General features: G+C 42.4%; 1 protein-coding gene and 1 long non-coding RNA gene across 16 annotated transcripts in view; one reads left to right on the top strand and one right to left on the bottom strand.

The window, feature by feature from the left end:
- TNIK (TRAF2 and NCK interacting kinase) overlaps positions 1-27,358 on the bottom strand; it is a 287,935-nt gene that overhangs the window by 103,077 nt on the left and 157,500 nt on the right. For 7 of the 8 annotated variants that reach the window (XR_013987026.1, XM_081007748.1, XM_081007749.1 and 4 more), the window contains 3 exons: positions 17,456-17,566; positions 9,601-9,691; positions 8,176-8,306 (listed from right to left, as the gene is read on the bottom strand). Coding sequence is in view for 6 of the 8 variants with exons in the window: in XM_081007748.1 (XP_080863874.1) it covers positions 8,176-8,306; positions 9,601-9,691; positions 17,456-17,566 (333 nt within the window). In the remaining 2 variants the exon portion in view is untranslated. Of the gene's footprint in view, positions 1-2,080; positions 2,184-8,175; positions 8,307-9,600; positions 9,692-17,455; positions 17,567-27,358 lie in introns of those variants that run through there. The other variant, XM_081007754.1, reaches the window with a different exon arrangement.
- LOC308478506 lies at positions 1,846-17,365 on the top strand. Of its 8 annotated transcripts, none has more exons than XR_013987074.1 (5): positions 3,227-4,940; positions 7,000-7,784; positions 11,792-11,843; positions 12,907-13,033; positions 16,007-17,365. It is a non-coding gene; the product is annotated as an uncharacterized lncRNA (long non-coding RNA). The 8 variants fall into 8 exon arrangements; XR_013987075.1 differs by having other exon boundaries at positions 15,813-17,365; XR_013987080.1 differs by lacking the exons at positions 11,792-11,843; positions 12,907-13,033; positions 16,007-17,365 and adding an exon at positions 9,954-11,736 and having other exon boundaries at positions 7,000-7,120; positions 7,651-7,784.

Below are 27,358 nucleotides of genomic sequence, written 5' to 3'. Positions count from 1 at the left end.
TTTTTCCTGTGGACAATTGGACTTTAAACAACTACCCGTGAGTAGAACGCAAAATTGGATCTTCAAATAATTTAATTTGGCACCGAAAAGGGGAAGGTTTTAAACAGGAAGTCCGCCTTCCCCTTTTTTGTAAATAGATTTAAGCAAAGCCGTTATAAGCTAAAGTCTTTGGAAGCTGTGGAAGCTTTTGGCAAAGGATTGAATTTTCATCGGTTAAAGTTACAAAAACCCCCCTGGAAGCAGGAGGGGGGGGGGGATTTTGGACTTAGCAAGCCTGCAGGAGGGAGTGAAAAATCAAATTATCACTGCTCCGAACCTGGAAAAGGGCTGCCAGAAAAAGGGAATTTTTGGGAGAGTTCATTGACTGTGAACAAAACATTTTTGACAACTAGTTATATAAGAGGAAGATACTGTTTCCATTGTCCTCTTCTGCGTTTAAAAAAGAGGAAAAGTAACTGGAAAGTGAAACTATTTTTATGGTCTGAATTGTGCTTGAAAGGATTGATACAAGTGGAGACTGTTTCCCTCTAGAGGGAGTTTTTGAAACTGTCACAGGACTGCACCAGCTGTATGATAAGTAAGTGTGAGAACTAGAGTTTGACCTTGGACCACTCAACATGTTGATAGGAGAAACCATTGTGACGGTATTATGTAAGATAAGCTATTCGCTGGAACAGCTCCATAAGAAGATAGATGACACTTCTTTTAAAATTGACAATTTGGACCAAAAAGTAACTAATTGGAGTCAAAAAGTGAGCATCAATACAGGAACAATTCAGGACAAGAAATTACTTTGGTTGGACAGATTGCGGAGGAGAAATAGAAAGCTGTGGTGGCTGAGCCTAAAGTAATACAAGTGGGATTTTCAGCCATACAGAAGCAAATTGAGGACTACAAATTGAGGCCTTATACGACTGAATCTAGAAAAAGCCAGATTTTGAAGATTGGATCCCGGCCTGGACGGAAGAAGGAAAGTTGGAAAGATCCTTCTATGCAGGGATTAACTGACTTTTGGGACATGGACTTGGGTTTGGAGGAGAATGGAGTTTTGGGGGCCTTGGGACTTGGAGGGATATTGACACATGCCATGAAACATCTTATAGATCTCAGCTTTAACTATGGAAATTTGGCTGACCTGTCCGGAAGGAATAAAAGTATTGCTAGGTTGGAGTTTTCTCGAGATTTGCTTTTTGGCACTAAAGAATATGAAGAAGACCTGCAGAAGGGACCTGGAAAAGACTTAAGAGCCTCGGACATAAGATCTCCAGGTTGATGGACTATATGGATTTGACGGAAAGGACTGGCAGAATCCAAAACCAGGGAGAGGAGATGGTGGATGAAGATTAGAGATTTTAAAGTTTATATATAGAAATGTTGCAAAATTAATGAATGATAGAAAAATGGTGGAAAGAAATTTTATGGCTTTAGTAGAAATGTTATAAGGAGTTAAGGATATATGAGTATTTAGTTTATAATGATAAAAAATATGTTAAGATATTTACAATAAGACAGAAAATAGAGAAAGATGGAAAGGGTTTGCTGAAACAATTAATAGAAGTGGAATACAAAAAGGGAGGTGAGAGGAAGTAGAGGAAACAAGGGAATGAAAAATAGAGTATGGAAAGGGTGTGATTTATGTTTTTAAATGGTTATTGTTTTGTTGTGTTTAGGGTTAGGGTTTTGTTTAGTTTAGTTCAATGTGATTAGGTTGTGTTTTGTATTGTTATATATTGTATTGTATTGTTCTTTTTCCCCCTTTCTTTGTTCTTTCTCCTTTGTTTCTTTTCTTTTCCTTTTCTGTAATTTTTAAAAGTAATAAATATTATTTTTTTAAAAAAATAAAGACTGTTTGTGCTTCCTGCTCAGTTCCTGACTAGTTTGGCTTATCCTACATTGAACATGCCCCCTCAGACATGCCCATATTTAAATGGATGCCAGGAATGGACACCCAACCTCCTTTCTGTTCTGAACACAGGAGAGATAAGGAGAGCTTCTCTCTGTGAGTGAGTAATGTGGTGACTGATGCTAAGTGGCTTTTTTCCTACTGATTTTTTTTTGGGGGGGGGATGATTGCCTACACCTTTTTCGTGGTTCTGTCTCTTTTTCTGCTCTTCCGGACGTGGCAGCCATTTTGTGTTACACTGTGGCCCCCAGAGCCCCCATTTCGTGACGGACAAACCACATCACTCTCTCAAAATTCTATATGTGTCCGCTGGCCCCCTGAAATATACTCGGAGTCAAGAGTGGATTTCATGCTCTTTATTCAGCTCATAGTGGTGAGGAGGAATGGAAGTTCCCCCAGAATGTCTGCTTTATATACATTATTTACATAATGGCCCCCACGTGTTTGGCTAATTCCGGGATTCTCCTGTAGGCCAATCAGGTTGCGGATTCACTTCCACCTGGAGCTGGATTGGGTGGCTCCTGTGGACCAACCAGACTGCTGCATTCAGGATCCTATTGTTCTAGGACCAATCAGACTGCTACATTTTGGATCCTATTCAATTCAATACATAACACCCCCCAAAAAGGTGCAGATCCCTGGATTATTACTTCTGAACTGGTTAACACAATCTCTAAGTAAATGAGAAATAAAAACTAATGCTAAATGTATTGAGACTATAAGCAACCGAAAAAGTCTCCCTTTCGGTGTAGTTCTTTTCTCTTTATTTCTTTTCTGGCTAATCTGTCATAGGAACATAGGAAGCTCCTTTATGGTGCCAGACCATTGGGCCATTAGCTCCGTGTTGTTGACATTGATTGGCAGCGGCTCACCAGGATTTCGCAGGGGTCTTTCCCAGCCCTACCTAGAGATGCCAGGGATTGACAGCGAACGCTCTCTTTTGTAACTGGCTTTTCTAACTGCTCTTAACAGACTTTAACTGCCTTGGAACGCTCCTGTCAATTGCAAGAAGTTCACTGCCAATGCTAGGGCATTACACATCCACCCCAAGTCATTTTTCGATGAGAAATTAAACGACTGACGTTTTTAAGATAACTGCAGTCAAGGATGGTGTGGTGCAAAAAATGAAATATCAAGAACTGGAATTTCTTAGTATTTAAAGAATTGCCATAAGCTAGGCAGTTTGCTAGACTACAAAATGAGAGGGCAGAACTCTTATTTAGATAAATAAGCCTGAAGCGTAGGCATTTAAAAGAATGGAAGATAGTCCAACATTTCTAGATAATCAGCTGAAGAAAAGTCTCAGCTGAAAGTGTAAAAATATTTTTTAAGTACTTCCAACTGTTGTCAAATATACTTAGTAGGCTATGTCCTACAGAATCTATTTTTTACTAGATTTTGACAAAATTCCACCAGGTGCCAATCACAAATCCTGAAATGGGATTTGTTGTTGTTTAGTCGTGTCCGACTCTTTGTGACCCCATGGACCAGAGCACGCCAGGCACTCCTGTCTTCCACTGCCTCCCGCAGTTTGGTCAAACTCATGCTGGTAGCTTCGAGAACACTATCCAACCATCTCGTCCTCTGTCGTCCCCTTCTCCTTGTGCCCGCCATCTTTCCCAACATCAGGGTCTTTTCCAGGGAGTCTTCTCTTCTCATGAGGTGGCCAAAGTATTGGAGCCTCAGCTTCAGGATCTGTCCTTCCAGTGAGCACTCAGGGCTGATTTCCTTCAGAATGGATAGGTTTGATCTTCTTGCAGTCCATGGGACTTTCAAGAGTCTCCTCCAGCACCATAATTCTAAAGCATCAATTCTTCGGCGATCAGCCTTCTTTATGGTCCAGCTCTCACTTCCATACATCACTACTGGGAAAACCATAGCTTTTACTATACGGACCTTTGTTGGCAAAGTGATGTCTCTACTTTTTAAGATGCTGTCTAGGTTTTTGACTACAGGTTTGGTAGTCACCCTAAAAGCAGAGAACGGCTGGAACTCAGTGGTAGAGCACCTGCTTTGCATGGAGAAGGTCACCGGTTCAATCCATAGCATCTCCAGCTAAGACAGGGAATATCCTCTGTCTGAAACGGTGGAGAACTCTGCTGCCAGTCAGTGTAGACAATACCACGCTAGATGGCCCAACAGTCTGACACTTCCCTATGTTCCTAAGTCACACAACGCGGATCAATAATCACGTCCCGCATTTGACAAAACAACACAAGAAACAATTAGGTTTCCAGTTGGCTTTTAACAGTTAGGATTACATGGTAATTAAGGTTTAAAGAGAACGAGGCAGAAGTTTTCTCTTAAAAATAGGGTTAACACATCTGCATTATCTTTTTTCCCTGCCAAGAAGAAATAAACTGCTATCTTCTTTTGCTTCTGAATAAATTTAGAAGCTTTCTGAAAAGATAAGTAAGTAATGGCAGACAGAAGAGAAAAACAAAACTATTACAAAGCGGCTTTTGTATATCTCCTCCATCACATGGAGTGTTTTTGCGTGGTATTAACTGTATTATTCGGCAGATTATGAAGCCAGCTCTGTTTGGCTAAAGAAACCAGAAGCATTTCTGTCCAGTATGTGTAGACTTTGGAATTTCCTCTTTGTAGCCAGTCATCAGAGGTTTTGTGTTTATTATCTTAAGCCAAAGTATGACAGGATCCAATCTGTATACCTTTTTTGATGACAATTTACTTTGTTTGAAAAAGAAGGATGGCAGTTGCATTAATATGAAGCAGTTGCATTAATTGTATTGACTATTATGCCCAATAAGTTATATCTCAAGTGTATCTTACGATAACAAATTATGAAAACTACCTAAAATTAAACATCTACATATATGAAGCTTATTTGAACATTAGGGACAAAAGGACCATACTGACCTCATCCTGTGTTAACAAATTCTAACATGCATCAAGTGCCATATTTCCACCAAGAAAGAAATGGTAGGTTTCTCAAATCCAGCCACAAACTTAATAGAGTTTTGGCTGGCATCAAGTGATGGAGTCACAAGAAGACCCACAATTGATACCCAATGAAGTAAGTCTCCCCACAATTCCCGTACTATGGTTTATTTTGCCAATATGAAAATCATAATTATGGGAATCATTTGCACCTTCCGATGACATGCCCTTGGAGCCGGGTGGCCACTGCCTCAACTATTATCCCCCAAACTGGCAAAGCTGAAACAGTCCTATAGTTGTTACGCTCTTCTGGATCCAAGGAAATGCTTTGTTTCAAACAAGGGTCAGAACACTACGTCTTTCAACCAGGCAGGCATCAGCACTTCCTGCTTTGATGCACTGGTGCATTTACGGCAGCTTGTTAATCAAATTAGCTGGGCTAGATATGTTAATATAAGGCAAAAGGACCAGGAGTTTAATGTCAACCCTGCTCCAGCCAAGATGAGCTCTAAAATGAGCTTCTCCAAGCTATGCTTGATCATATTCAGCCTGAGTTTCTCTCTATCTGCATGCAAGTCATTTTTCTTGCAGCTTATCTCATGGGAAACTTGTTCAGCTGCTTGGCGAGAGGGCACCTAGAGGGAGGGATGGGTGAATCTATCAGTTTCAGAGTGTCTCCGTTTTTCATTTTTCCAATCCAAAGTCCAGTTCTGCACATTACCATGTCAGCTTGCAATTTTTTTAGAAAATAAAAGTCCTCCTAAATATCCATCAGCATTCTTGTGCACGTCTTTCATAATATACACATCTGTATGCAATTTTGCATAAAATACTCATTTTTTGCAAAGTGGTTTCCCTTAATGTAATGCCTTTTATTGTATGTTATTTTTCACTTATATATGCATTTTTATGCACACTTTAACCAAGTACAGTGGTGCCTCGCAAGACGAAATTAATCCGTTCCGCGAGTGTCTTCGTCTAGCGGTTTTTTCGTCTTGCGAAGCAACCCTATTAGCGGCTTAGCGGATTAGCGCTATTAGCGGTTTAGCAGCTATTAAAGGCTTAGCGGCTTAGCTGCTAAAAGGCTATTAGCGGCTTAGCGGCTTAGAAAAAGGGGGGGGGAAGCGGAAAAAAAATCTCAAGACTCGCAAGACATTTTCGTCTTGCGAAGCAAGCCCATAGGGAAATTCGTCCTGCGAAGCAACTCAAAAACGGAAAACCCTTTCGTCTAGCGGGTTTTCCGTCTTGCGAGGCATTCGTCTTGCGGGGCACCACTGTACATGCATTTTTTGCGGATGTTAATTGGCTGGAAAACTACACTGCAAAATTCAGAGAAGTGTAAATGTAAAAGGACGGCTGTGCTGCAATCAAAGTATTGTTACGTGGGTTTGCCTTTAAATGTGAACTGAAACAAATTTCTACTGTCCTTACCTGGGAGCAACAGTGTCAAGAAATTGAGACAGGGCTCTTCATCCCACTGGTTAAGTGGCAAAGTGACCAAAAAACCTGTAAACACAGTCAACTCTACTGATTCTAGGATGGGATGTTGAAGCTCTTAAGTGCTTCCAGTTCCCTCCTTCTCAAACACTGGCAAGGCAGGCAAAAGTACACTGCTGTGCTTGAGAAAAGAGGAAATTATTAAACTCACGCTTCTTCTTTTGCTCTCTTCCTCCGTTTCAGCAGTATTGTTGCTTTCCATGAGCCTAAAATTCACACTGTCCATTCCCTATCTATGTATAACCTTTCTCCCTTGCTTCTCCCTATCACTGAAGCTCTGCCTTCTGGTACCCATCTGGCTCCTTCTGTTGGTCTATTTTAAATGTCTGATAAAAAACCTCAGCTCAGCCTGGTATTCTGAAACAGAACTCCTGGCTGGTGATTTCCCTCCATTCCTCTTCCCTTGTTTATCTAGCTACTTACATAGATCGTAAGCCTAAAGGCAAGGCCTGCATCTCCTGCCCCTCCCCTTCTTCTTCTTCTTCTTTAAACACTATGCTCACACCGTATTCTGGAAGTAATAATTATTTTTAAAAGGGCCTGGGAAAAGGTGTCTAGCCCTGCACTGCTGGCTCGGGTCCAGAAGGATCTGGCACGATGCCTGAAATCCAGAATTTTAATGACAATGACAAATCCCTAATGAATATCAAGTTCACTTTCCAGTGACTGACTGCCTTATGGACTGCTCATCTCTCCAGATTTTTTTCAGAATAGAAAATTTAACAAGGAATCAATCTGGCGCTGGCAAAGCAGTCTGCCTTCACCGACAAGCTTTTGACAGGCTTCACTCACTCAGAAAACTGCCTCTGCTGTCTGCCTGTAAGTGAACAAGTTTATGAGAGGGTGATTTCAACCAGAGATTTTAGAAGCCAGCTGCTTAGGAAAAGTGGGTGGCCTTTGGCCCTCTTCAATACAGCAGAACCATGGAAATCAGCATTCAATGCACCTGCATATTTTCAATGCATTTTAGCTGCTGATTAAATTGCTCTGCATCCTAACATTACCTTTCCTCCAAACAGCTTGGGGGGGGGCATGCATGGTTGCCCCTCCTTTTTTATTCTCACAACAAGCCTGTAAAGTAGATGGTGACACTTAAGTTCTGTAACCTGAGGCGTATGTAACCTGAAGCGTATGTAACCCGAGGTACCACTGTAGTTTTAGGGTGCCTTGTCTGACGTTTGAAACCTACCTTGAGAATCATTTGATCAAAAAGAGGGGTGTAAATCTTCAAATTAAATACATACAATATTGTTTAAATGCATGGATAATGTCACGCGTAGTTTGGCCCTGAAATGTTGCACTTCTCTGAACTGACCATTAATTGAACTTGCACACTGTGTTTTCATTAGGAACGTTTTCTCAGGATTGGCTGAGTGAGATTCAAACCAGGATTCCTTGGCTTGTGTGTTGATGCCCTTTGTGGCAAGGAGCAAGAATGGGCAGCATGGTCCTTTTGAGTCCAAGCATGCTGCATCCCACCCAGGTAGACCTTGACTTTTTATAAATGCTTCTGGGTTAAGCCTGGGCCTTTGCTTGGATCAACAACCAGATTCTAGCCTTGGTTACATAGCTCTGTCATCTTGCTCCAGGTACCTGCCTGTCACCTAGGTCTGCTCTCTTGCCTATCTTCTCTGCTTTCCAGTCTGCCAGCTTCCTTAACAGCTTTCTTGCCTTCATCCTGGTTCTAACTTCCCTTCAGATAGTCTTCCCTATAATAGCTTCTAGGCTGATCCACCTGTGGAACTTCTTCAGAACTTCCTTCAACTCCAGTCTCAATCCTGCAGGACTGGCACTTCCTCTCCCCCTGCGCAAAACTACTAAGATTCAGCATTAGCAACCAAGGATATATTAGGCAACATCATCGTTTAAGATACCTTGAAGTCGTAAGTGGCATCAGGGTTTTCGTCACAGGCTATAACCTCGGGGGCCATCCAGTATGGAGTTCCGATGAATGTATTTCTTCTGCCAACTGTTCTGTCAAGCTGAGCACTGACTCCGAAATCCACTGGGAATCAAAGCAACGACAACAGGAGAGCTTTAATGAGGCATAAACATGGCTTGATTTATGCGAGGCAATGAAAGGACATACAAGTCATGTTAAATGACAAGAGGATGGTGCCCCCCGCCATGAACTAGGCAAAGTTCATGGGGAGCGCCATTCATTTTGAAGATCAGAGCATTCCCTTCCTTTAAAAAGGACTGGAGCCCAAGGAAATTCAACCCACAGAATGTTCTCCCCTGTATTCAGTGGGTTTTGGACTTAAGTCATTGCGGGCCACTTGCTTGAGAGTTGATCTTCAAGCTGAGATGTCTGACCTTTGTTGTGGGCTCATAAGGGCTCCACATCTATCTTCAGAAGAGCTCATATCTAGAGCTAAGGCTTGGAGTTCTTCTTGGCCCAACACAATCAGGAAAAATGTCCACTCAGACCCTGCTTAGTCCCCAGTGCTGCTCTGAGTGTTCTAATGTTCCTAAGACCAGCAGCCTACAGTAACTAATCACCTTTTAGCCAAATATCTAAACGGTGTCACTTTACTTTTAAGTGATTTTCATGGTGAGCTCTTTCAGCTGTACAGCACAAGTGAGTTGAACTAGACCAGCAAAAGGAATGCTGCTAGCCTCTCCCAATTATTTCCCACTCCTGCTTCTCCCTGGCCACATCCCCTCAAGGACCAGCTGAAACCGAGGTCTCGAGCTCGTTAAACAAGCGGATCTTTGTAGCCAGAGTTGTTTACATGCTGATCCCCTGCCCAAGTCCACATAGTTCCTCGGGGACTTGAAAAGAAGGACGGTTGATTTGCATGGAAATGATTTGCAGGGCTGGAGAGTAGGAAAGTGTTTCTAAGAGAGGCAGGGACAGCTGCGAGGGATTAATAGCCATCTTGAGTGGGGTTAAAAAAAAAAGAAAAAGCTAAACCTTGACCACTGATATCCCTAGCCAGAATCTCTTCATTTTACAAATTCTTAGCAGAAGCTGCCAATTATTTTTTTCCCAGGGTTTACTCTGTGACCGTTAAGAAACTTAAAATAAGGGAAGTCACAGTTTTTAGCTCTCATCGCCTGCTTATGTTTCCACATGGTTCTGCATTCCAAAACGCGATCATGGCATGCAGATTCCTGGACCTTCTTTTCAAATTCCTTACAGGCCAGTGCTTAGCTCTACTTCTTAGAGTAGCTCTTGACTTTGGTATTAACAACCGAGTCCTTCTAAGGTGAGGACCAGCTAAGACTTTTCAGAAAAGCCTGATTCCACGCTTCCCTGCAATTTCCCACTGGTTGGGAGGGGTGGGAATTCTTACCTAGTTTAACTTCTGCGTTTTCTGTCAGCAAAACGTTTTGTCCTTTAATATCTCGATGGATTACTTTATGTTGGTGGAGATGGCTTAAACCCTAGAGGAGCCAAAAAGAGAGAGAAAGATATCATTACATTTCAACTTTCTTTTAGCCATCCATCGACAGCTGGGGTCAAATGCAACCCTACATGACAAGGGAGTGGGGAAATATCACATTAGGGGATGGAGTCGAAGTTGTCCCCCAAAATGCCATTTAGTTATTTGTTACTTTTCATGTCTACAGGTGCTTTGCCAATAACCTTACCTTCTCTCTCTCTCTCTCTCTCTCTCTCTCTCTCTCTCTCTCTCTCTCTTTACAGAGATTTTTAAGCTCCCTTGAATTGGCTGGGAGCAGCTTCAGTCAGCTATCAGTCAGACCACCCTATTTTCCCAGAGTGCATCAGCTGGAATAATGTTGCATCATGACATACCATTGGTTCCAGACAGTGCTTTTTCCCTTAAAAAATGTTCAGGGGTCCTCTCATTTTCCTACTCATATCGAAATACTGCCCCTCAATGAGGCCAAACTTAGATTCAGGAAATGTTTAGGGTATGCATACCCCTGCGTCCCTCCCCGAAAAAGCACTGGTTCCAGATACATTGCTTGCAGGGGAGGCAGAGGGGGGTGGGAGATGGGTAACTGTTTCTAGCTGCACACCAAATCATTTTAAACTTCCATTGTTTCTATGGGGGGAAATGCAACCAAATTTTAGCTATTTTTCAAGGAAGCCACTCATGATCCTAACAACAAACACTTGCTTCTTCTTGCTAGTTTCAGTATCAATAAACTGCAATTCCAGATTCTATGATGTATCGATGAAATAAACGCTCAGGGAAGTGAGGAGAAACCTGCCACAGCCACACAAATTACTACGTAGCTTGAACGCGACCCTAATCTAATCATAGCTCATATTAAAAGCTTGTCTTGAGAGCTAGAAGTAAAATAGCTTGCCTTTGTACCTTTTTATTAGGTCATTAATTCTTCTCATTTTTCGTAGGCTCCATTTTTATTTCACACATCCACGTTGGAGGATTTAAAAAATAATATCCACCTAAATTGCAATTCTAGTAAAGTATGGTTTGCTTTCATGGCTATATACATATCTACTTTAGATTTCACATTAGCATTCATATGTTCAAAATGAAAAAATATTTTCACTGTCTACTTGCAGCATTTATGAGTCGTTTTATTCGTATTTCACCAGGGCTGCATTTTTGAAAAATAGGGATGCAGAAATCTGGCTGTGCTGTTACCTAAGAGGTTTCCCTGTAATTTATTCTCTGGATTCTAGGATTAAATCTGTGCTCTTTAACAGCATGTGAGCCTACGAGGACACCTTATAAAAAAATCAGAACACTGGTCTGTCTAAGCCAGGGGTCAGCAAACTTTTCCAGTAGGGGGGCGGTCCACTGTCCTTCAGACCTTGTGGGGGGCCGGACTATATTTTGAAAAAAAAGAAATGAATGAATTCCTATGCCCCACAAATAACCCAGAGATGCATTTTAAATAAAAGCACACATTCTACTCATGTAAAAACACCAGGCAGGCCCCACAAATAACCCAGAGATGCATTTTAAATAAAAGCACACATTCTACTCATGTAAAAACATGCTGATTCCCGGACCGTCCGCAGGCCGGATTTAGAAGGCAATTGGGCCGCATCTGGCCCCCAGGCATTAGGTTGCCTAACCATGGACTAGAGAACCCTTGTGGTCCCTTCCAACTCTATGATTCTGTGATTCTCCAAGTCTACCTCTGCCTGTTCTGGCTTACAGCAGCTTTGCAAGGTTTCAGTCCGAGACCTTTGCTATTCCCACTTGGGACCTCATATAGCCACACATACACGCCCCTTGAACATGCAACAAATGGCAATTTGGGTTTTCCGCAAAATGTAGTTTGCTCCGATTCAGCAGTAAAGAGCGGGTTTTCATGGGGAAAGATCTGGAGCAAAAAAAAAGAGTGTGTGCTTGGACACAGGGCTTTAAAACACTGACCATGCCTGGAAAGTAAGTAGGAAAAGGTGGATAAGCCCTAAGCTTTTCAGTCTTGGCTCCTTATAAAGTACATATATGGTATGAGCTGATTCAAGGTATAGGTATGTTGCATGGGTTGTTCGCTGTTTTGCATACCATTTCTTTTTAATGTTTTGTTTTGAAGAGGCCCATAAAGGCTCTGCATTTTCTTCAGGGACAATTACAAATAAAGCAAGGTAAGAAGACCCAAAAGTCTCCTTATTAGTATATAGGATTTAACTGCACTGCCTCTTAACTCTGAATAATGCTGGTTGGGAATATTTACTGTATTCATAGATTGCACGCCACTATTTTTACAAGCCTTCTGCTGATTAGGAGTGAGGAGGGGATGAAAACTTTTTTCTACACAAATGTTCTCAAATTAACTTCTCTTGGGATCCAAGCCTAACTGGGGGATTCCTCCTCCCCCCAAGCAGTCCCCACACCCCAGCTGACATTGTTCACAAGCTCTCTGCAACCTCTGAGAGAGGCTTTTCGGGGTACAGGTGGTGACAAGGAGAAGATGCGAGAAGAACACTCTGTCAGCTTCCTTGAGCTTCCTTGGATCTTAGGATCCAAGTCACTGTGCTTAAATTGAGGCCAGTTTGGATACAGAACTGATAAATATACAAAGGAGAGGTAAAGTATACACTCTTGCAAACACAAAGTGCCCTGGGTGGGGAGATAAGGCACAAAGCTGTGAAAATAATGAATTTAATCAACAATATTGATTAAGCGAGCCAGACTCTTAAAGAGAATTCAGGGTCCCTAAACTGCTGGAAGCTGGCAATAAATACAGCGTTTAATCTTTTGTGGTGTCAGAGGGAGAAAGGTGTGAAATTCGTTGTAAGGTGCCAAGGCTAATTCTTTTGGAGGGAAACAGTTAATTGTTTATATTGTATTGTATTGTATTGTATTGTATTGTATTGTATTGTATTGTATTGTATTGTATTGTATTATATTATTATATTTACATCATAACAACTACAACAATATTACCCACAAGGAAAAAACAACCACCTCCCTTTTTAAGCAGAGATTTGTCTTTTTGTTCACTTTGTTGCACCAAAGTGCAACAACATTACATGTTGCACCAAAGAGCTGCGCCTTTCGGTTTGATATCCAGGAGGCACCAGAGGCTAGGTTTACCATGCCACTCTTTCCTTGGTAACCTCCTGTTTAGATTACTGCAATGCACACGTCTGTAAAGATGACAGAGAGGCATTTAATTCTCCCATATATTTCTCCCCATTTCCTCAGATCCAAGAAAGATGCCATAGACCATCATTCAAATCAGATGAGATTTGACAGGGCCTTCTTCGTGAGGGCCCAACCCGGACTGCGGAACTCTTTGCCAAGGGATGCTCCTCACATCATCTCCCTAAAGGTATTTGGCCAGACATCATTTAAACTCTTTTGGCAAGAGGCGTTCACCACCGCTCTTCTATTTTGATTATTTAATTTGACAGTCTGTTTTAATGCTGAATCATGTAAATGAGATGAATGTAACACCCGGTTTGAGCATCATGCCCTGTGCTGTTTTAGGTCAGAGTTTGTGCTGCCGCTGTTTACCTATTTGGGTTTTATATCCATTGTTGTAGCGGAGCATTATGCCATGCCTTAGTTGCCATGCATCGTCTTGGATACTTATGGGCCAAGAGGAGGTTCATAAATATTATAGATTTAAAGAATAATAAATAATAGACAGAATCACTTGTGATTTACCCATCTCTATGGTCCATTCAAGATGGAGTCTCCTGAAGCACTATCACTGGTGGACATAAACAAACAGGAAGGAGAGATATCCATCTCTCACCCAACCTCTCTCTCTCTGTGGCACTCTTGGTTTATGAACAGACTGTAATTTATATCCTCCAAGTCCTGCGCGGTCAGAAACCTGATCCTGTCCTGCTGATTTCTGTTATCTAAATCCGTGTAAGACAAGAGTGACTGTTTTCTGTTATCTGAGAGCAGCTTTGTTCGTTTTGCCCGGGGATCGGCGTCCACAAGGGGGGAAACCCTTCACACTGACTGCATAATCTTCTGACGGCCTTCACAACTTGAAACCCACCAAAGCAAATACAGCTTCCGGGTTTTGTTACAGGCTTTCTGACATACCTGGCGGGTCGCAGTCTGTGCAGGCCTAGCCTAGCTGAGCCCCCTGCATAACCCGGGACCACCGTGGGTTAAAATAACACAGTGCATTCTATTAAATGGTGGGCTCTTTGCCAACAGAATCCCAGGCCCTATGGTAAAAGTAACACATGCACTGGGTTTGGAACACATGCAAGCTACGATTCAATGGCTTGGCCTCAACTACCCAATTATAATAATAATTTATTATTTATACCCTGCCCATCTGGCTGGGTTTCCCCAGCAACTCCAGGCGGCTTCCCCAGCAACTCCCAACAGAATAATAATAATAATAATAATAATAATGTGATAAAACATCAAAAATTTAAAACTTCACTAAACAGGGTGTCTTCTAAAAGTCAGATAGTTGTTTATTTCCTTGACATCTGATGGAAGGGCGTTCCACAGGGTGGGCACCACTACCGAGAAGGCCCTCTGCCCGGTTCCCTGTAACCTCATTTCTCTCAAGGAGGGAACTGCCAGAAGGCCCTTGGAGCTAGACCTCAGCGGCCGGGCTGAAAGATAGGAGTGGAGACGCTCCTTCAGGTATATTGGGCTGAGGCCGTTTAGGGCTTTGAATATCAGCACCAACATGTTGAATTGTGCTTGGAAACGTCCTGGGAGCCAATGTAGGTCTTTCAGTACCGGTGTCATATGGTCTCGGCAGCCCACTCCCGGTTACCAGTCTAGCTGCCGCATTTTGGATTAGTTGTAGTTTCCAGGTCACCTTCAAAGGTATGGTGAGAATGCCAAGAAGCACCCTTTGGGTTTATATGCTCCTCTCTTTGATCCCCTTTTCGATGAGCATTCCACATTCCCTCTCTGTTCCGGAGATAGCTATGGCTTAGAATAACCTTGCATCACATTTTCACTTAACTGTAATTAGCAAACAAACCCACTTCTGATCATGGCTTTAAATTGTTCCTTGGTGCTAATTACCGTTTAGCAAATATGTTGGTGCAGATGCAAACCTAACTGTAGTCACAATCAGAACAGAAAAAGGAATGAGGGATGTTATTGTGAAACATGAAGAATAGGGGGAAGAAAGTCACATGGGGGTTCCCAAACTTTGGTTCAGAGACAGAGTATAGTTATGTCATAAGTCATAAGATCAGGTAATTTCCCTGTGCATCACACTGAGGCTTTGCAAACTGTGGGAGCTGCTGATTCAAAACAGAACTCACTTTACACATTATTAGGGTGACACACGTCCCCAAATGCCTGCATTATCAGCCAACTGAAAAGATGGAGTTAGCTCATCTTTCGACATCCAAAAGATGAGGCACTGGTGGAGTGGTTCAACAGTCAGAACATGACTCACTGCTTGCGGACTATTTTAGGAAACTGGCTTTCCAAGCTTGTAAATTTAAACCCTAGCCTGGGTAACTGTGGCTTCCTGAGACAGAAATGAGAAAAGTCAATACAATAGCTGATTAGCCGCAACGTCACTTGCCTTTCCTATCAAGTTGCTAAAGGACTGCAGCTGGGGGTGTTTACTGTAAATGAGCAAGTGCTTTGTCACCACCAGATACCAAGTGCCATTTGGGGAGTGTTTAGGTCCCATTTTCATTTTCAGGGTGAACATTGCGCTGCTTCCTCTCTTTCGTACTACTGACTTAACCCTCTATGGAGCTAAAAGCATATTAGAAGCATCCACATTTGAGTCACGCGGATCACTCATGCACTCAAGTGAAGCATTTTAGTGTTTTGCTAGCTTGAGACTGCTAAGCATCTGTGACTGTGTCTTCATTATTGCTGATCTCACATGATGTTTGTCCTTGCAGAGTTGGGGCATTACCTGATTGATCCAACTGCAATGTGAAAACACTATGTAGATTAGGTGGATAAGGAATAAGTAACCTTTGGGCAGCAGTTGCTGTCTTCAAGGGTAAAGGAGTCACATATCCCAAGCTATAGAAGGAATTATTACAGTGAAGAGTTTCAACTTGCTATTTTAATAGCACAACTCTCCCCAAGCTGGTGTTTATCTGCTTAACATGAATTGTGCCTTGGTTTGATTTGACTTTAAACAGGTTTGCTCCTTGGAGAGGGTTCCACCGCAAGACCTAGCCTGAGGACCACTTCAACCCATAGGTTATGTTCACACACAATGCTAATGGACCTAGGAATGTGGTGATGAAGGCAAATCACCCCAAACATCACCACACATGACCAAGTGCAACTGTGATTGACTAGGGATGTATAATGCAGTATTTTTATTTAACAGATTTCCCACAGGAAGAGGAAAGCTGGATTATAAATGTAATTTTGATGACTCCATTGTCACACAGATGGTATGAAAAACCCACATATATGAACAGCACAACTTCCACAATAAACTGCCATTAGAAATGCCCTAAAAATGCATTTTCTCTTTCCTCCCATTTTTTTCTAAAAAGAAATTGAATATAATTTAGACACACCTTTGTTCCTATTAATATTAAAAAGGGATTTTTTTCCTATGAAAGAAAGAACAGGCTTAAAAGTTGAGGGAGAAAGGAAGGCAACTGATCCTCACTCATTCATTATACATCATATCTAAGTGACTATGAATCATTTATACCTACAGGCACCTACAAACTTCTCTTATGACTATCCACAAAACGTCAGGAGCCATCTTCCAGATTATGTCTCTTTTCTAAGCATTAAAAACCAGAGCAGAGACTTGGGACAGGCAGAATGTTGCTTCCATGCAAACTATGGTTTGCAAATCAGGAACTAGCTTTCGGATTCTGCACTCTCCCTGTTCCTCAATCGGTTTTCCAGGGCAGGTTCCCACTCCTTCCCACTGCTTTCTGGAACCATGGTTTAGTGTTACATCCTCACAGAAACTAACCTCGCTTAACACTAGCCAAGACTGCTGTCTTAAACAAAATATGAAATTATCAGTACAGAGGTGACGCTAAACCACAGTTAAGTCTGTGAGAGAGAAGGGAAGAGCGGTAATTTGTGCTAGAGAGAGACAGCAGGCATTCCCAATCCTGGTGAAGGGGCAGGATACCCAAATCCTGTCTGTGAAATCACCCCAGGCCTCAAAACTGTCCTAAATTCCCTTTCTCTCTCCTAAAATCCACAACTACAGCTTTTCTGTGGATTCTCACAAGATGCTGTTCCATAGGCAAAATGTTACTTTTAAAGGCTAATGAATAGACTCTGTCAATGCCAAGAATACTCAGGCCTGAGAAGTGAATCTTATCTCATTCGGTTGCAACATCTTGGACATGCTAAACCACCAGGGCTCCTCAACCCCTTGGCTCTCACTCCCCTTTCCTGGGAAGGGTGCCAAGAGTCCACAATAGTCCCAAGAGAGCTTTCTGTACATGCTCAGGAAATACATCATGGGCAGGACTCCTGGAAAAGGAGGAGAAAAGGGGAGGGAACTGGAAGGGGTATATATGTTTGTGCACATGACTGTGAACCCGTGCATGCTTTTTGTGAGTTATCACACTTGCTCCTTCTACCAGTTCATGGATGGTAGAAATAAAAGCTTTTTCTCCGAAACTGTTCCTTGAGTGTCTGTTGACTCCCACTTCCCTTTCCCGGGCGCAATATTTTTCCCACCCGAGGGCAAAGCCTCATAAGGCTACACTGGCAGCATTGCATTCACACTGGACCTAGGCAACATTTGCTGTCAATGACAGGCTGAAAGGCGGTTAAGCCCATTTTGGTCACGTACCCGTAAAATCTCCCTGCAGATGTAGGCAATCCACTCCTCCTTCAAAGTGTTCCCTTTTGTGTTCTTGATCAGATCAGTGACAGAGCCAGCACCACAAAACTCCATCACCAGCTGGCAAAGGAAACAAAAGTGCAATTATTATAATTAAACAGAAAGCATCCTCCGGGTTGCAATAACCCAGTGGAACACACTGCAGTTGGCAACAGGCAACACTGCTGAAAGAGAAAAGCAATCATTAAGTAATGGCAATCTTTCCACTTTCAAGTTTCCCTTGGCCTGGGAGGTTTGAAAATCTGGAAGAATACAAACAGGATGTCAGAACCGCCTTCTTGAGAAAAAGGGTATTTTTACTGGTTATATAATTTCTGCAACATTTTGGAGCACGCTGCACACTATACAATGCCAGTCTCATCCATCCCCCGCAACTTCAGGAGGTAGCAGATAATAAATATCCCCATTTAACAGATCAGGAACTGAAGCTGAAAGATAGGAACACTCAGGTCTCCCGTAGAGTTAATGATTCACAATGGATTTGAATACAGATCTCTGAGATCTAATAGTTTCTATAAAAGCTTTAGAAACCAGCAGGGGTCAATGCCATTCCTTCCTTCTGTGTACATGTGAGAGTGCGAAGGGAGGTTGGGTTTTCTCTAAGGAAGAAAGAAGAATGATTTGTGGAGTATAAACAATTACATCAAGATCTAGAAGTAAGTTCCTGTTTCAGATTCCTTCTTACGCAAAAACTAAATTTGGTCTCTACTAGGAAGCCTGGCGTGCTCTGGTCCATGGGGTCACGAAGAGTCGGACACAACTAAACGACTAAACAACAACAACAACAACAACAACAGAAGCACCTGTGGCTCCTTGCAAAACACCTCCTAAGAAGGATAATTGGCCCCTTCCTTCCTGTATTTTCACTGATAGGCCAAAGATATGTTTGTTTGAACTGACTTTTGGCTGCAATTTTGTCTGGCCTTGGATTCTGATTTTCCACAATGGGTTTTGACTCAAACGTTGTTGTGTGTCACTTTGATACACCTTTCTTGAAAATCGGCACACTTCTTTTAAAAGACATAGCTGTATAAATCTATGTTTTCCCACCAGCCAGTCAGAAAACACAAATTTCTGAAAGTTCGCTCCAGATGCACAAGACAATCCTTTATCGAACATTCTGACTGCAAAGTCACAAGTATGCAACTACAAGGCTATGCAAAATAAGGGGTCACAGTATATTCAAGTGGCAGGCTGTGTGCATACACCTAACGATGTAATCCGACACACAGTTACGTGGGAGCAAGTTCACTGAACTCAGTGGGGCTTACTTCTGAATAGATATGTATAGGATTGCATCGTAAATGAATGCCCTGTTTCACTTTCTAAGAAGGCCAACAGTTATCATACATACACAACTCCCATCTTATGCTGAAGCTATGTTCCAGGAATAGAGTGTAAAGCTGAAATAGTGTATAGTCAAAACAACCCTTTAAAAACTGGGAAATGACCCGTAAAAAATCACACACGCTCTCCCAACCCAAGGCTACTCACACTCTCTCCCTGCACCCCTGAGCACTCTCCAGGGCCGGATTTTGATGAAGAGAGGCCCTCAGCTACTCCACTTGTGAGGCCCCTCCCAATCCCCCACCCTCACGACTAAAAGAAAATAGAAGAGTGTTATAAACAAAATTGAGTGAAGCTAAGGATGATGACGGGTATTAAAATTTTTGCAATTCACCATTTTCTCCTCTAAAGAAGATAAGATGTTATTGTTAAATACCATGGTGATTTTAAAAATGCATAAATGTTAACATTAACACTGAAAAACTTTTGCAATAACTGAACTTTGTAAACCTTTTGTGGAATAAGCATTACTTTTTAGGAAAATTAAAAAAAATCCTTCCAGTAGCACCTTTAAGACCAACTAAGTTAGTTCTTGGTATGAGCTTTCGTGTGCAAGCACACTTCTTCAGATACACTTCAGATACATTTTTAGGAAAATGAAATTGTAATGTTCTTTAAAAAAAACCTCGAGTTTACAAACTATGTTGCCCGGGAAGTGTAAACAATATGATCATGATTACCCGACAGTGTGGCACGTTTAGAATCTACTTTATGTTCTCATTAAACAGTTAGTTTTAAAATTACTAAGAAGTAAACTACAACCATCAAATAAAGGCTACAATTTCCCCCCCTAGCATTCCTCATAGCAAAAAGAATCCAAAACGTCGTCAAAATTTGTTTGTCTAAGTTTGTCACTTTCAAAAGGCAATTGGAGCAATTGGGCCAAACTGGATCCTGCAGGCCGCTTCTAAGGGCCTGCAATCTAGGTGGATTTTATTTATATCTCCAAGATTTTGCAAAATTTCAAAAAAAATAAATTCAAGCATTGCAGAAAAATTTCAAGTTGCGCCCCAAAGTTTAAAATTGGGCCCCACTGGCTGAGTCTCACAGTTGCTGGGCCCGAGTTGCCCTGCCCTCGCATGATCTTGGGTTTGCAATTTGGGTAGAGGGAAGACTGCCCGCTGGGGGTGGGTGGGCTGGGGAGGCCCCCTAGATTTAGAGGCCCTAGGCTTTAGCCTACTTAGCCTATACAGAAATCTGGCCCTGGCACTCTCCCAAGGTGAGTGCAATGGCAGGTGAGATTGCTGGTGTTTCCCTTGCAGACCCCCGCCCTGCCCCGCCCCGCTGCAGCCAAGCATGTGAAGCTGAAATTGTGTAAGTTAAATGTGTGTAAGTTGTAAGTCAACAGCATGTGTCTATGTCTATGTCTATGTCTATGTCTATGTCTATGTCTATGTCTATATCCCTTCACAATTACAGAAGTAGCCTTACCTTTACCTAAACGCAATGATGAATGAAACTGCCAGCCCTGGACAAATTGCTCAGGTGATTTAGTTAATAGACTGTCCTTTCAGAACATAATACAGGCTTAATGTGGTATCACACCTAACTTGAATAATATAATTTAATAGAATAAAGGCAATACGATCTGTAAGAGCAAGACAGAACTGTTTAATCTTGTAGAACTCCCTCCAGCGATATTTCTGACCGTTCTCAAATTCCCATTTTGCTTCCAAGCTGCTCCAAACAGAAGAGCTACTTTTACACATTTCTTGTAGGTGCCGGTGCTGTGGTTGCTGCCAAACCACAGCAGAAAGGTGTGCAAATTCTGCCCACAGGGTTTGAGAATACTGTTTGTTTACAAGAGAATGGAAGCAATGTTCCTTGGGAACGGGCTTGCAGCCAGAATGCTGAACTTTGAATAACTGGGATGCATAGGTCCACCTCATGCTAATTTGTATTTTTAAATGTAAAATTAAATTAATGTTAACTCACTCCAATTATAGATGTTTTAAGTGCTAGCATGAACATCACTTTTTTCTGTTTTAAATTAAAGTGCCTTTTCATGTATAGAGATGGTCTTACAGATTCTGATGCACAGCTGGGGCACAAATTATTCATTATTCATGTGGCTCCAGAATGTCATCAGTAACATATAGCTACAATACTTCCATTGATCAGCTGGAGAACACAGCAATTTCATTAGGGCCACTGACATTGGATAGAACCCATATGTCCATCGGGGTAGAACACATGTTTGACCCACCCTGTATACTAATAGCAAACTCATTCTGCAAGTGTAGACCCTTACATAGCCAAAATGGAGCGACCACTCACAAGGAGGAGGAGTCAACAGGCTCAAAGGAACTCAAAATTTGCAGAAGTACCGAAAAACATTGGGTTATATTCAACTGAGTCTTATTCAGAGTAGACCCACTGGAAGTAATAAACTCAAATTAGTCATGTCATGTTTATTAACTTCAGTGGATTTAATCTGCATAGGATTAGCAGTGAATACTACCCTGTTATTTTATTCACTGTATTTTATAACCATGCATTAGCAATCATCTTTGTGTACAATTTTTAATTTTCTTTAAAAAAAAAACTTTTTGGGGAGGGGGAAACCTAAGCATGGGTGGTGGGTGGAGGAAACCCAAAATCAGACAACTGAGGAATAACTAAGATCAGTAGCCATGGAATTCTGGCTGACCCTTGGGTAGGTGAAACAGGGAAAAGAAGTACAGACGGCGACCTTTCTGTACACAACCAATTGACACACAACTGCTGGTGCCCGGGTACTTTTGGACCCGGAAAAGGGCAGAACGGGGCAGGCCTATGCGCGTTCCACCGCCATGTGGGGGGCCAAGAATGGAACTCCCATGCAAAATGGTCAACGCCTGTATCATGGCAGAGGATATGAACTGGAGAAGTCTACCACGCAGCATTCTGCTGCAGTTCTATTGATATGCTACAATGTGATGGAAAGCAATGTGATAACAAGCATGGAAAACGATAAAAAAAATCCTTCCAGTAGCACCTTTAAGACCAACTAAGTTAGTTCTTGGTTGGTCTTAAAGGTGCTACTGGAAGGATTTTTTTTATTTTGACTATGGCAGACCAACACGGCTACCTATCTGTAAATGGAAAACGATGTTGTATTAGTCACAATGGACCTCACTTACAAATCACAACCTGGTATGTCCAGCTCAAATGATCCCCCAAAGATTTTTCTGAAGTATGGGCAAGTTCAGGCAAATGCTGAACCACATGCAGCAATAGCTGCCCTCATTCAAAGCCCCTGAGAAATGGCTTATGAGGACTTCAAGGCAATAGAAAATTGCCCTGTGATTATGAACTTGCCTTATGTAAACTGCTGGTAATCTGTTTTATTGAGCCAACAAACCCAAACAGCCTGCAACACCAGGTGATGAAAACTTTGAAAGAAAAAACAAACAAACTCAAGTTTTTTTTATGTGCCCACAAATAACAATATGCAAGCTTATCTGTCTGGAGCACCCCAGCATGGAAAGAATGTAAAATACAGACCATTTGTCTGTAAAGGCCATTTGTCTTCTTACTTCAGGCCAAAAGAGACAAGGAGCATGGCCCTTTATGTACACACGGTTCATAATTAAAAACTGATGAAAAATGAAGATCACATTCCATGACACATTGCAATCATGAAATATTAAAGAGACAGGACCAAACAATATTAGCGAGATCCAGTTCATCCATTAATTTGAAAGATTGTCTCAATGGTAGTGCCGGCTCACTTCTCTCAAGCCTCCATAACCGCCTGCCCTTGATTTCACTCTCCTCAAGATTAAATTTTTAACAATATGCACATGAAGCAACCTGTTGGCTTGGTTTATTGGAAGCTTCTAGATATATAACAAAAGCATCCCAGAAATTAAAAGTAGTCAGCTAACATACAAGGGTTTCACATCGCTCTGTTTTTTGGTGCTCCTCTAAAGATCCAGAACATACAGAAGGGGATTATTATTTTCATTATTATATCTGTTTATGTCCCTGTTACCTCAAAACAGTTTACATAAAAAATAAATCACAGAACGCAACAAAAATAGCAGTAGTATTGAAGCCACAAAAATAGGTACCATAATACAATGTGAACTCAAGGTTTAAAAAACATAGCCGTCAAAAGCTAGGGAAAAAATCCACAAAAATATTCTGTTGTACCCTGAATTTTCTCAACTATTATTATTAAATATCCAGCCCCAGCAGGTTTTGTCACTGACACAGATGGTGGAATATTGATTCAAAGAGGCTGCCATCTCAATAGGACACTACTGTAAGCACTTGTTGCTAAAAAAGAGGCATTTCCAATTAGCAGTGTCATGAATGTATTAAATGAAAGAGGTGTCAATAATAATGGCAAATGTGACAAAGTGTTCCTGACTACATTAAAACACAGATTCGCCCAAACCAAAATGGGTGCCTGACTTAAACAAAAACAGCACCTCTTTGCCTCTACGAAAAGAGACTGCAGACTGTTTGCAAAGACACCATCACTTCAACGTTCTACCTTTGGAACAGGTGTACTTTCTTGCACTCATAGCTGAGAGGGAGAAGTACAAAGATGGAGGTAGGACTTTGCAAAGGTAAAGAAGGCTGTTCCCCCTACCCTCCAGAGCTGTGCTGCTGAGGAAAACAAAACAAAATGGGCTCAGCCCAATACTGTTCACCATCTGCAGACATCTACTAGTCCTTTCCTTCCCACCAGAAGATGCAAGGTAGCCATGTGTCCTACTTTACAGAACAAAGTCCTGTATTTAAAGGTCTGCCCAGGCCTAGTCCACTTGGTCATTGTGGAGTGAGCAAGTTTCAGCAGATAGGCCCCACTCCCTTGCCTCGGAGGTCCTCAGTGGCAGCAGTTGGCTGGCAACTGGCAACCAGCAGCCTGGGATATTTTAATGGCTCCTGTTTAGAAGGAGCCATCGCAAGATGGGTGAAACAAGGGCCTAGGGTCATATGAGAGCTTGCTGATCAGTTAGCTTCAGATTTGGCCGCTGGATGTTGAAAAATAATAATGCAAAGACTGGTGCCATTTTAGCCTCTGACAGATTGCATAATATACTCCCTTATGAACCACACAGTTTGGGGACATTACTAGCCATGGTCATCTCAGCTCCATGGTGGAAGAAGGGCAGGAATCCTGGCAAATCCACCCCACCCTACCAAGAATATATCTCTGTTGCATGCTCTGCATATGGATTTCTTCCCTCTCAGCCCCCACCCAGCTCCTCATTACGAATCTACCAACCATTCTAAATCTAAACTCTGAGGGTTGCCATGGAAGCAATCCATCCTTAGACAGGAAGGCATGAGCCTCATCCCCTCTGGGGAGCGGCTCTGTCACCAGCATTCTGCCCCCAGCTTTCACTGGCCTGGAGCTCTCTGTCTGCCTGAACACTGCAACTCTGCAAACAGCAGACGAGCAGCGAAAAAGCCAACGCCATTGTACATGCATGGCAGTGCTTTTCGGTTAATCACTTCAATCCACCCTAGACAGCAAGGACAGATGACAAACATAAAGCAGAATGGCACCTATATTACCTTGCGGATGTATGCTTTTGTGTTAACATACTGAAATTAAAGAAGGGCTCCACAGCTTGCAATAACATTTCCAGAAGAGGCTCCGGAATACCAATGCGAATGGAATGGATTTTTAATTTTGTACCCCTTACTCTGTTTGGTAACCCTTAGCATTAATTTCCCCCATTGTTCCTACAAAGATATTACTTAAGACAAGGCCCCGGAATCTTAGATGCCTGGTGCTATGATCTCATTAAATCTAACAAGGCAAGTCCAGGTAGGGCAAAGGAGAGTTGTGGGATGAAGATCACTAAAAATGAGGACAGGGGACCAGGATGGAGCCCTATCAACCACCCCTTCCAATAAGACAAAAGCCAAAGGGGGTGAAAGGAGAACAATCTGGTGAGCTATTGAGTCTGATTTAATAAACAGAGTGTCATTGGACACTGTACAGCTAATTGGATGTTAAAGAGTGGAGGGATTTATATTTGCAGGGCTTTCTACTTTAGGAGTATTTGGGAGAGAAATTTTATTTTGTGTCCACAATGCGCTCTGTGCTCTCAAGATGCGATAGAGTGTAAGCATACCTGAGTGAATGGCTCTAATTAATGAACTAATAAATGTACATTGATACATCCATCTATATTTATTTCCCGCCCCCCCCCCCTTTTTTTACATTCCAGGCTCTGAAGAAGCGGCTCAAATTCTAGAGTTTTCACCTCTTCCAAGTTCTGTGAAATAATATAAAAAGGATGGTGCTTCCCTTCTGCCAAAGTTAGTATCTCCCATGGCTACTGGTGAGATTTATTCAAGCAAGGCAATATAGAGAGATGGAAGGTGAGGCAAAGCAAGGCAAAACAGAGTTGAAGTGAGGCAAGGCAGGGGTAAAGAAGAATGGAGGCAGGTCTGTGGTGGGGAAACAGAGAGTCCCGCTATTGTTCTGATCTCAATGCCTGAAAGTGTTCATAGGGGATAGGCCAGGAGCGGTTAGTCAGGGATGGCCCCGAAGGCATTGCTGGACTCCAGCTCCCATCAGTCCCAGCCTGCATGGTCAGTGATGATGGGCACTGTACTCCAAATAACCTCTGGAGGACCATAGTTTAGCTACCCTGGTCTAGGCCCAGGCCCGTGCAGAGGTAGAGGGCAGCTGAGTACACTTGCCCTAGGCCTTGGAGGTCTAAGCAGGTCAGGGAGCCCCGTCACAGCCCTGCCGGATTGACACTGTCAAGTCAAGAACACCCTGTGCCTCCCAGCCGAACAGGGACAAGCTCCGCACGGGCCTTGGCTAGCCCTTAAAATGGATCCTGGCAACCCTGTTCTCCTGATTCTTATGTTCACACAACAGGCCAGGGATCTGTGAGACGAATCCAACCCTTGTAGCAATTTTGCCTGTCCCCTGGCGATCTTACTAAATATTAACCAAGGTGTAATTTGTGTCCATGGAGTCCAAGATGTCCATGGAATTTTGAATTTTGAATTATGGTGCTGGAGGAGACTCTTGAGAGTCCCATGGACTGCAATAAGATCAAACCGGTCCATTCTGAAGGAAATCAGCCCTGAGTGCTCACTGGAAGGACAGATCCTGAAGCTGAGGCTCTAGTACTTTGGCCACCTCATGAGAAGAGAAGACTCCCTGGAAAAGACCCTGATGTTGGGAAATATTGAGGACACAAGGAGAAAGGGACAACAGAGGATGAGATGGTTGGATAGTGTTCTCGAAGCTACCAGCATGAGTTTGACCAAACTGTGGGAGGCAGTGGAAGACAGGAGTACCTGGCATGCTCTGGTCCATGGGGTCACGAAGAGTCGAACACGACTAAACGACAACAATTTGTTTATTTTTAATCCTCACAATTTCTCTCTTAAAAGAAAATGAAAGCAGTGTTTTCTAAGAACAATAAAGTGAGATGTTCCATGCGCTGATGTAACTTCCCTCTTTTGGATTTTGTTCGTAACACCCTGGCTATGCCCGAGTGCACATAGGCTCTATAACCATGAAGACCTCACTGTCAAAGAGTACCCACTCTATTATGGAACTTGTTGTGGGGGTTGGCTTAACAGCAAACTACACCCACTGGGCCTCTCTATCCCTGGAGCCTGACAAGGGGTTGTGTTGTCCTGCACTTTAATGCTTGTTCAGAACACCTGTACCTGCCTTTCCACCGCTCAGGGCAGCTTATGGCAAGCTAAAAGCAATTACAGAACATTTTCATGAAAATTACAAATATTATAAAATGTGTGCAGCGAAAATAGAAAGATGCGCTTCAAGGTGGCAATAAAATATGTCGGAAACCTGCTCTTTCGGAGAGATCCTAATCTGCACTGAAAGAACTCTGCCTTTTCATTATTATTATTTCTTGTACCACTTCATCCGAGTGTTGATAAAGAGAATAACTCTGGCTTTATCGGCAAAGATTTTTATTCCGACAAAGGCAAGAGGGGGAAATAAACAAGCATTTTTATCTCCAGAGCAGGAAGAGCAGAATTCTCACGAGTTCTAATTCAATCAGGCAACAAAAAACGTAGCGGTTTAGTGAATCACGTGGGTCAAAATACACAGCGCTGCTTTCAACTATGGGCCCATAGGATGCCTTCTTACTGTCATTTGATTCACACACAAGCCCCATGTTTGCAAAACCTGCGTCAGGCTACCACTGTTAACCTTCAACCCAGGGTTCACACTGATGTCAACACAGGTGACAAATCATGCTAGATATTATGGAGTGCAAGGGGGCACAGGGCAGACATGACACAGGTGGCAAACCTGTTCCCTATAGCATTTAACACCCTACAGGTTTTATTTAGCATGGAATACTATATATAACTGCAGTTGCTGAACCTCAAAGAAGAATATTGTAGAGCTGGAGAAGAATTCAGAAAAGGGCAGCCAAATGGGACTAGAGCAACTCCCCTACAAGGAAAGGTTACAATATAGCTCAGTTGGTTAGAGCGTGATGCTGGTAACAGCAAGGTTGCAGGTTCGATCCCCTGTAAGGGACAGCTGCATATTCC

Source organism: Podarcis pityusensis, assembly GCF_964106645.2.
Source record: "Podarcis pityusensis genome assembly, chromosome: 5".
Lineage (NCBI taxonomy): Eukaryota > Metazoa > Chordata > Lepidosauria > Squamata > Lacertidae > Podarcis > Podarcis pityusensis.
The sequence above is the reverse complement of the archived record's forward strand: the minus strand, read 5'-3'. Positions and strand labels throughout refer to the sequence as shown.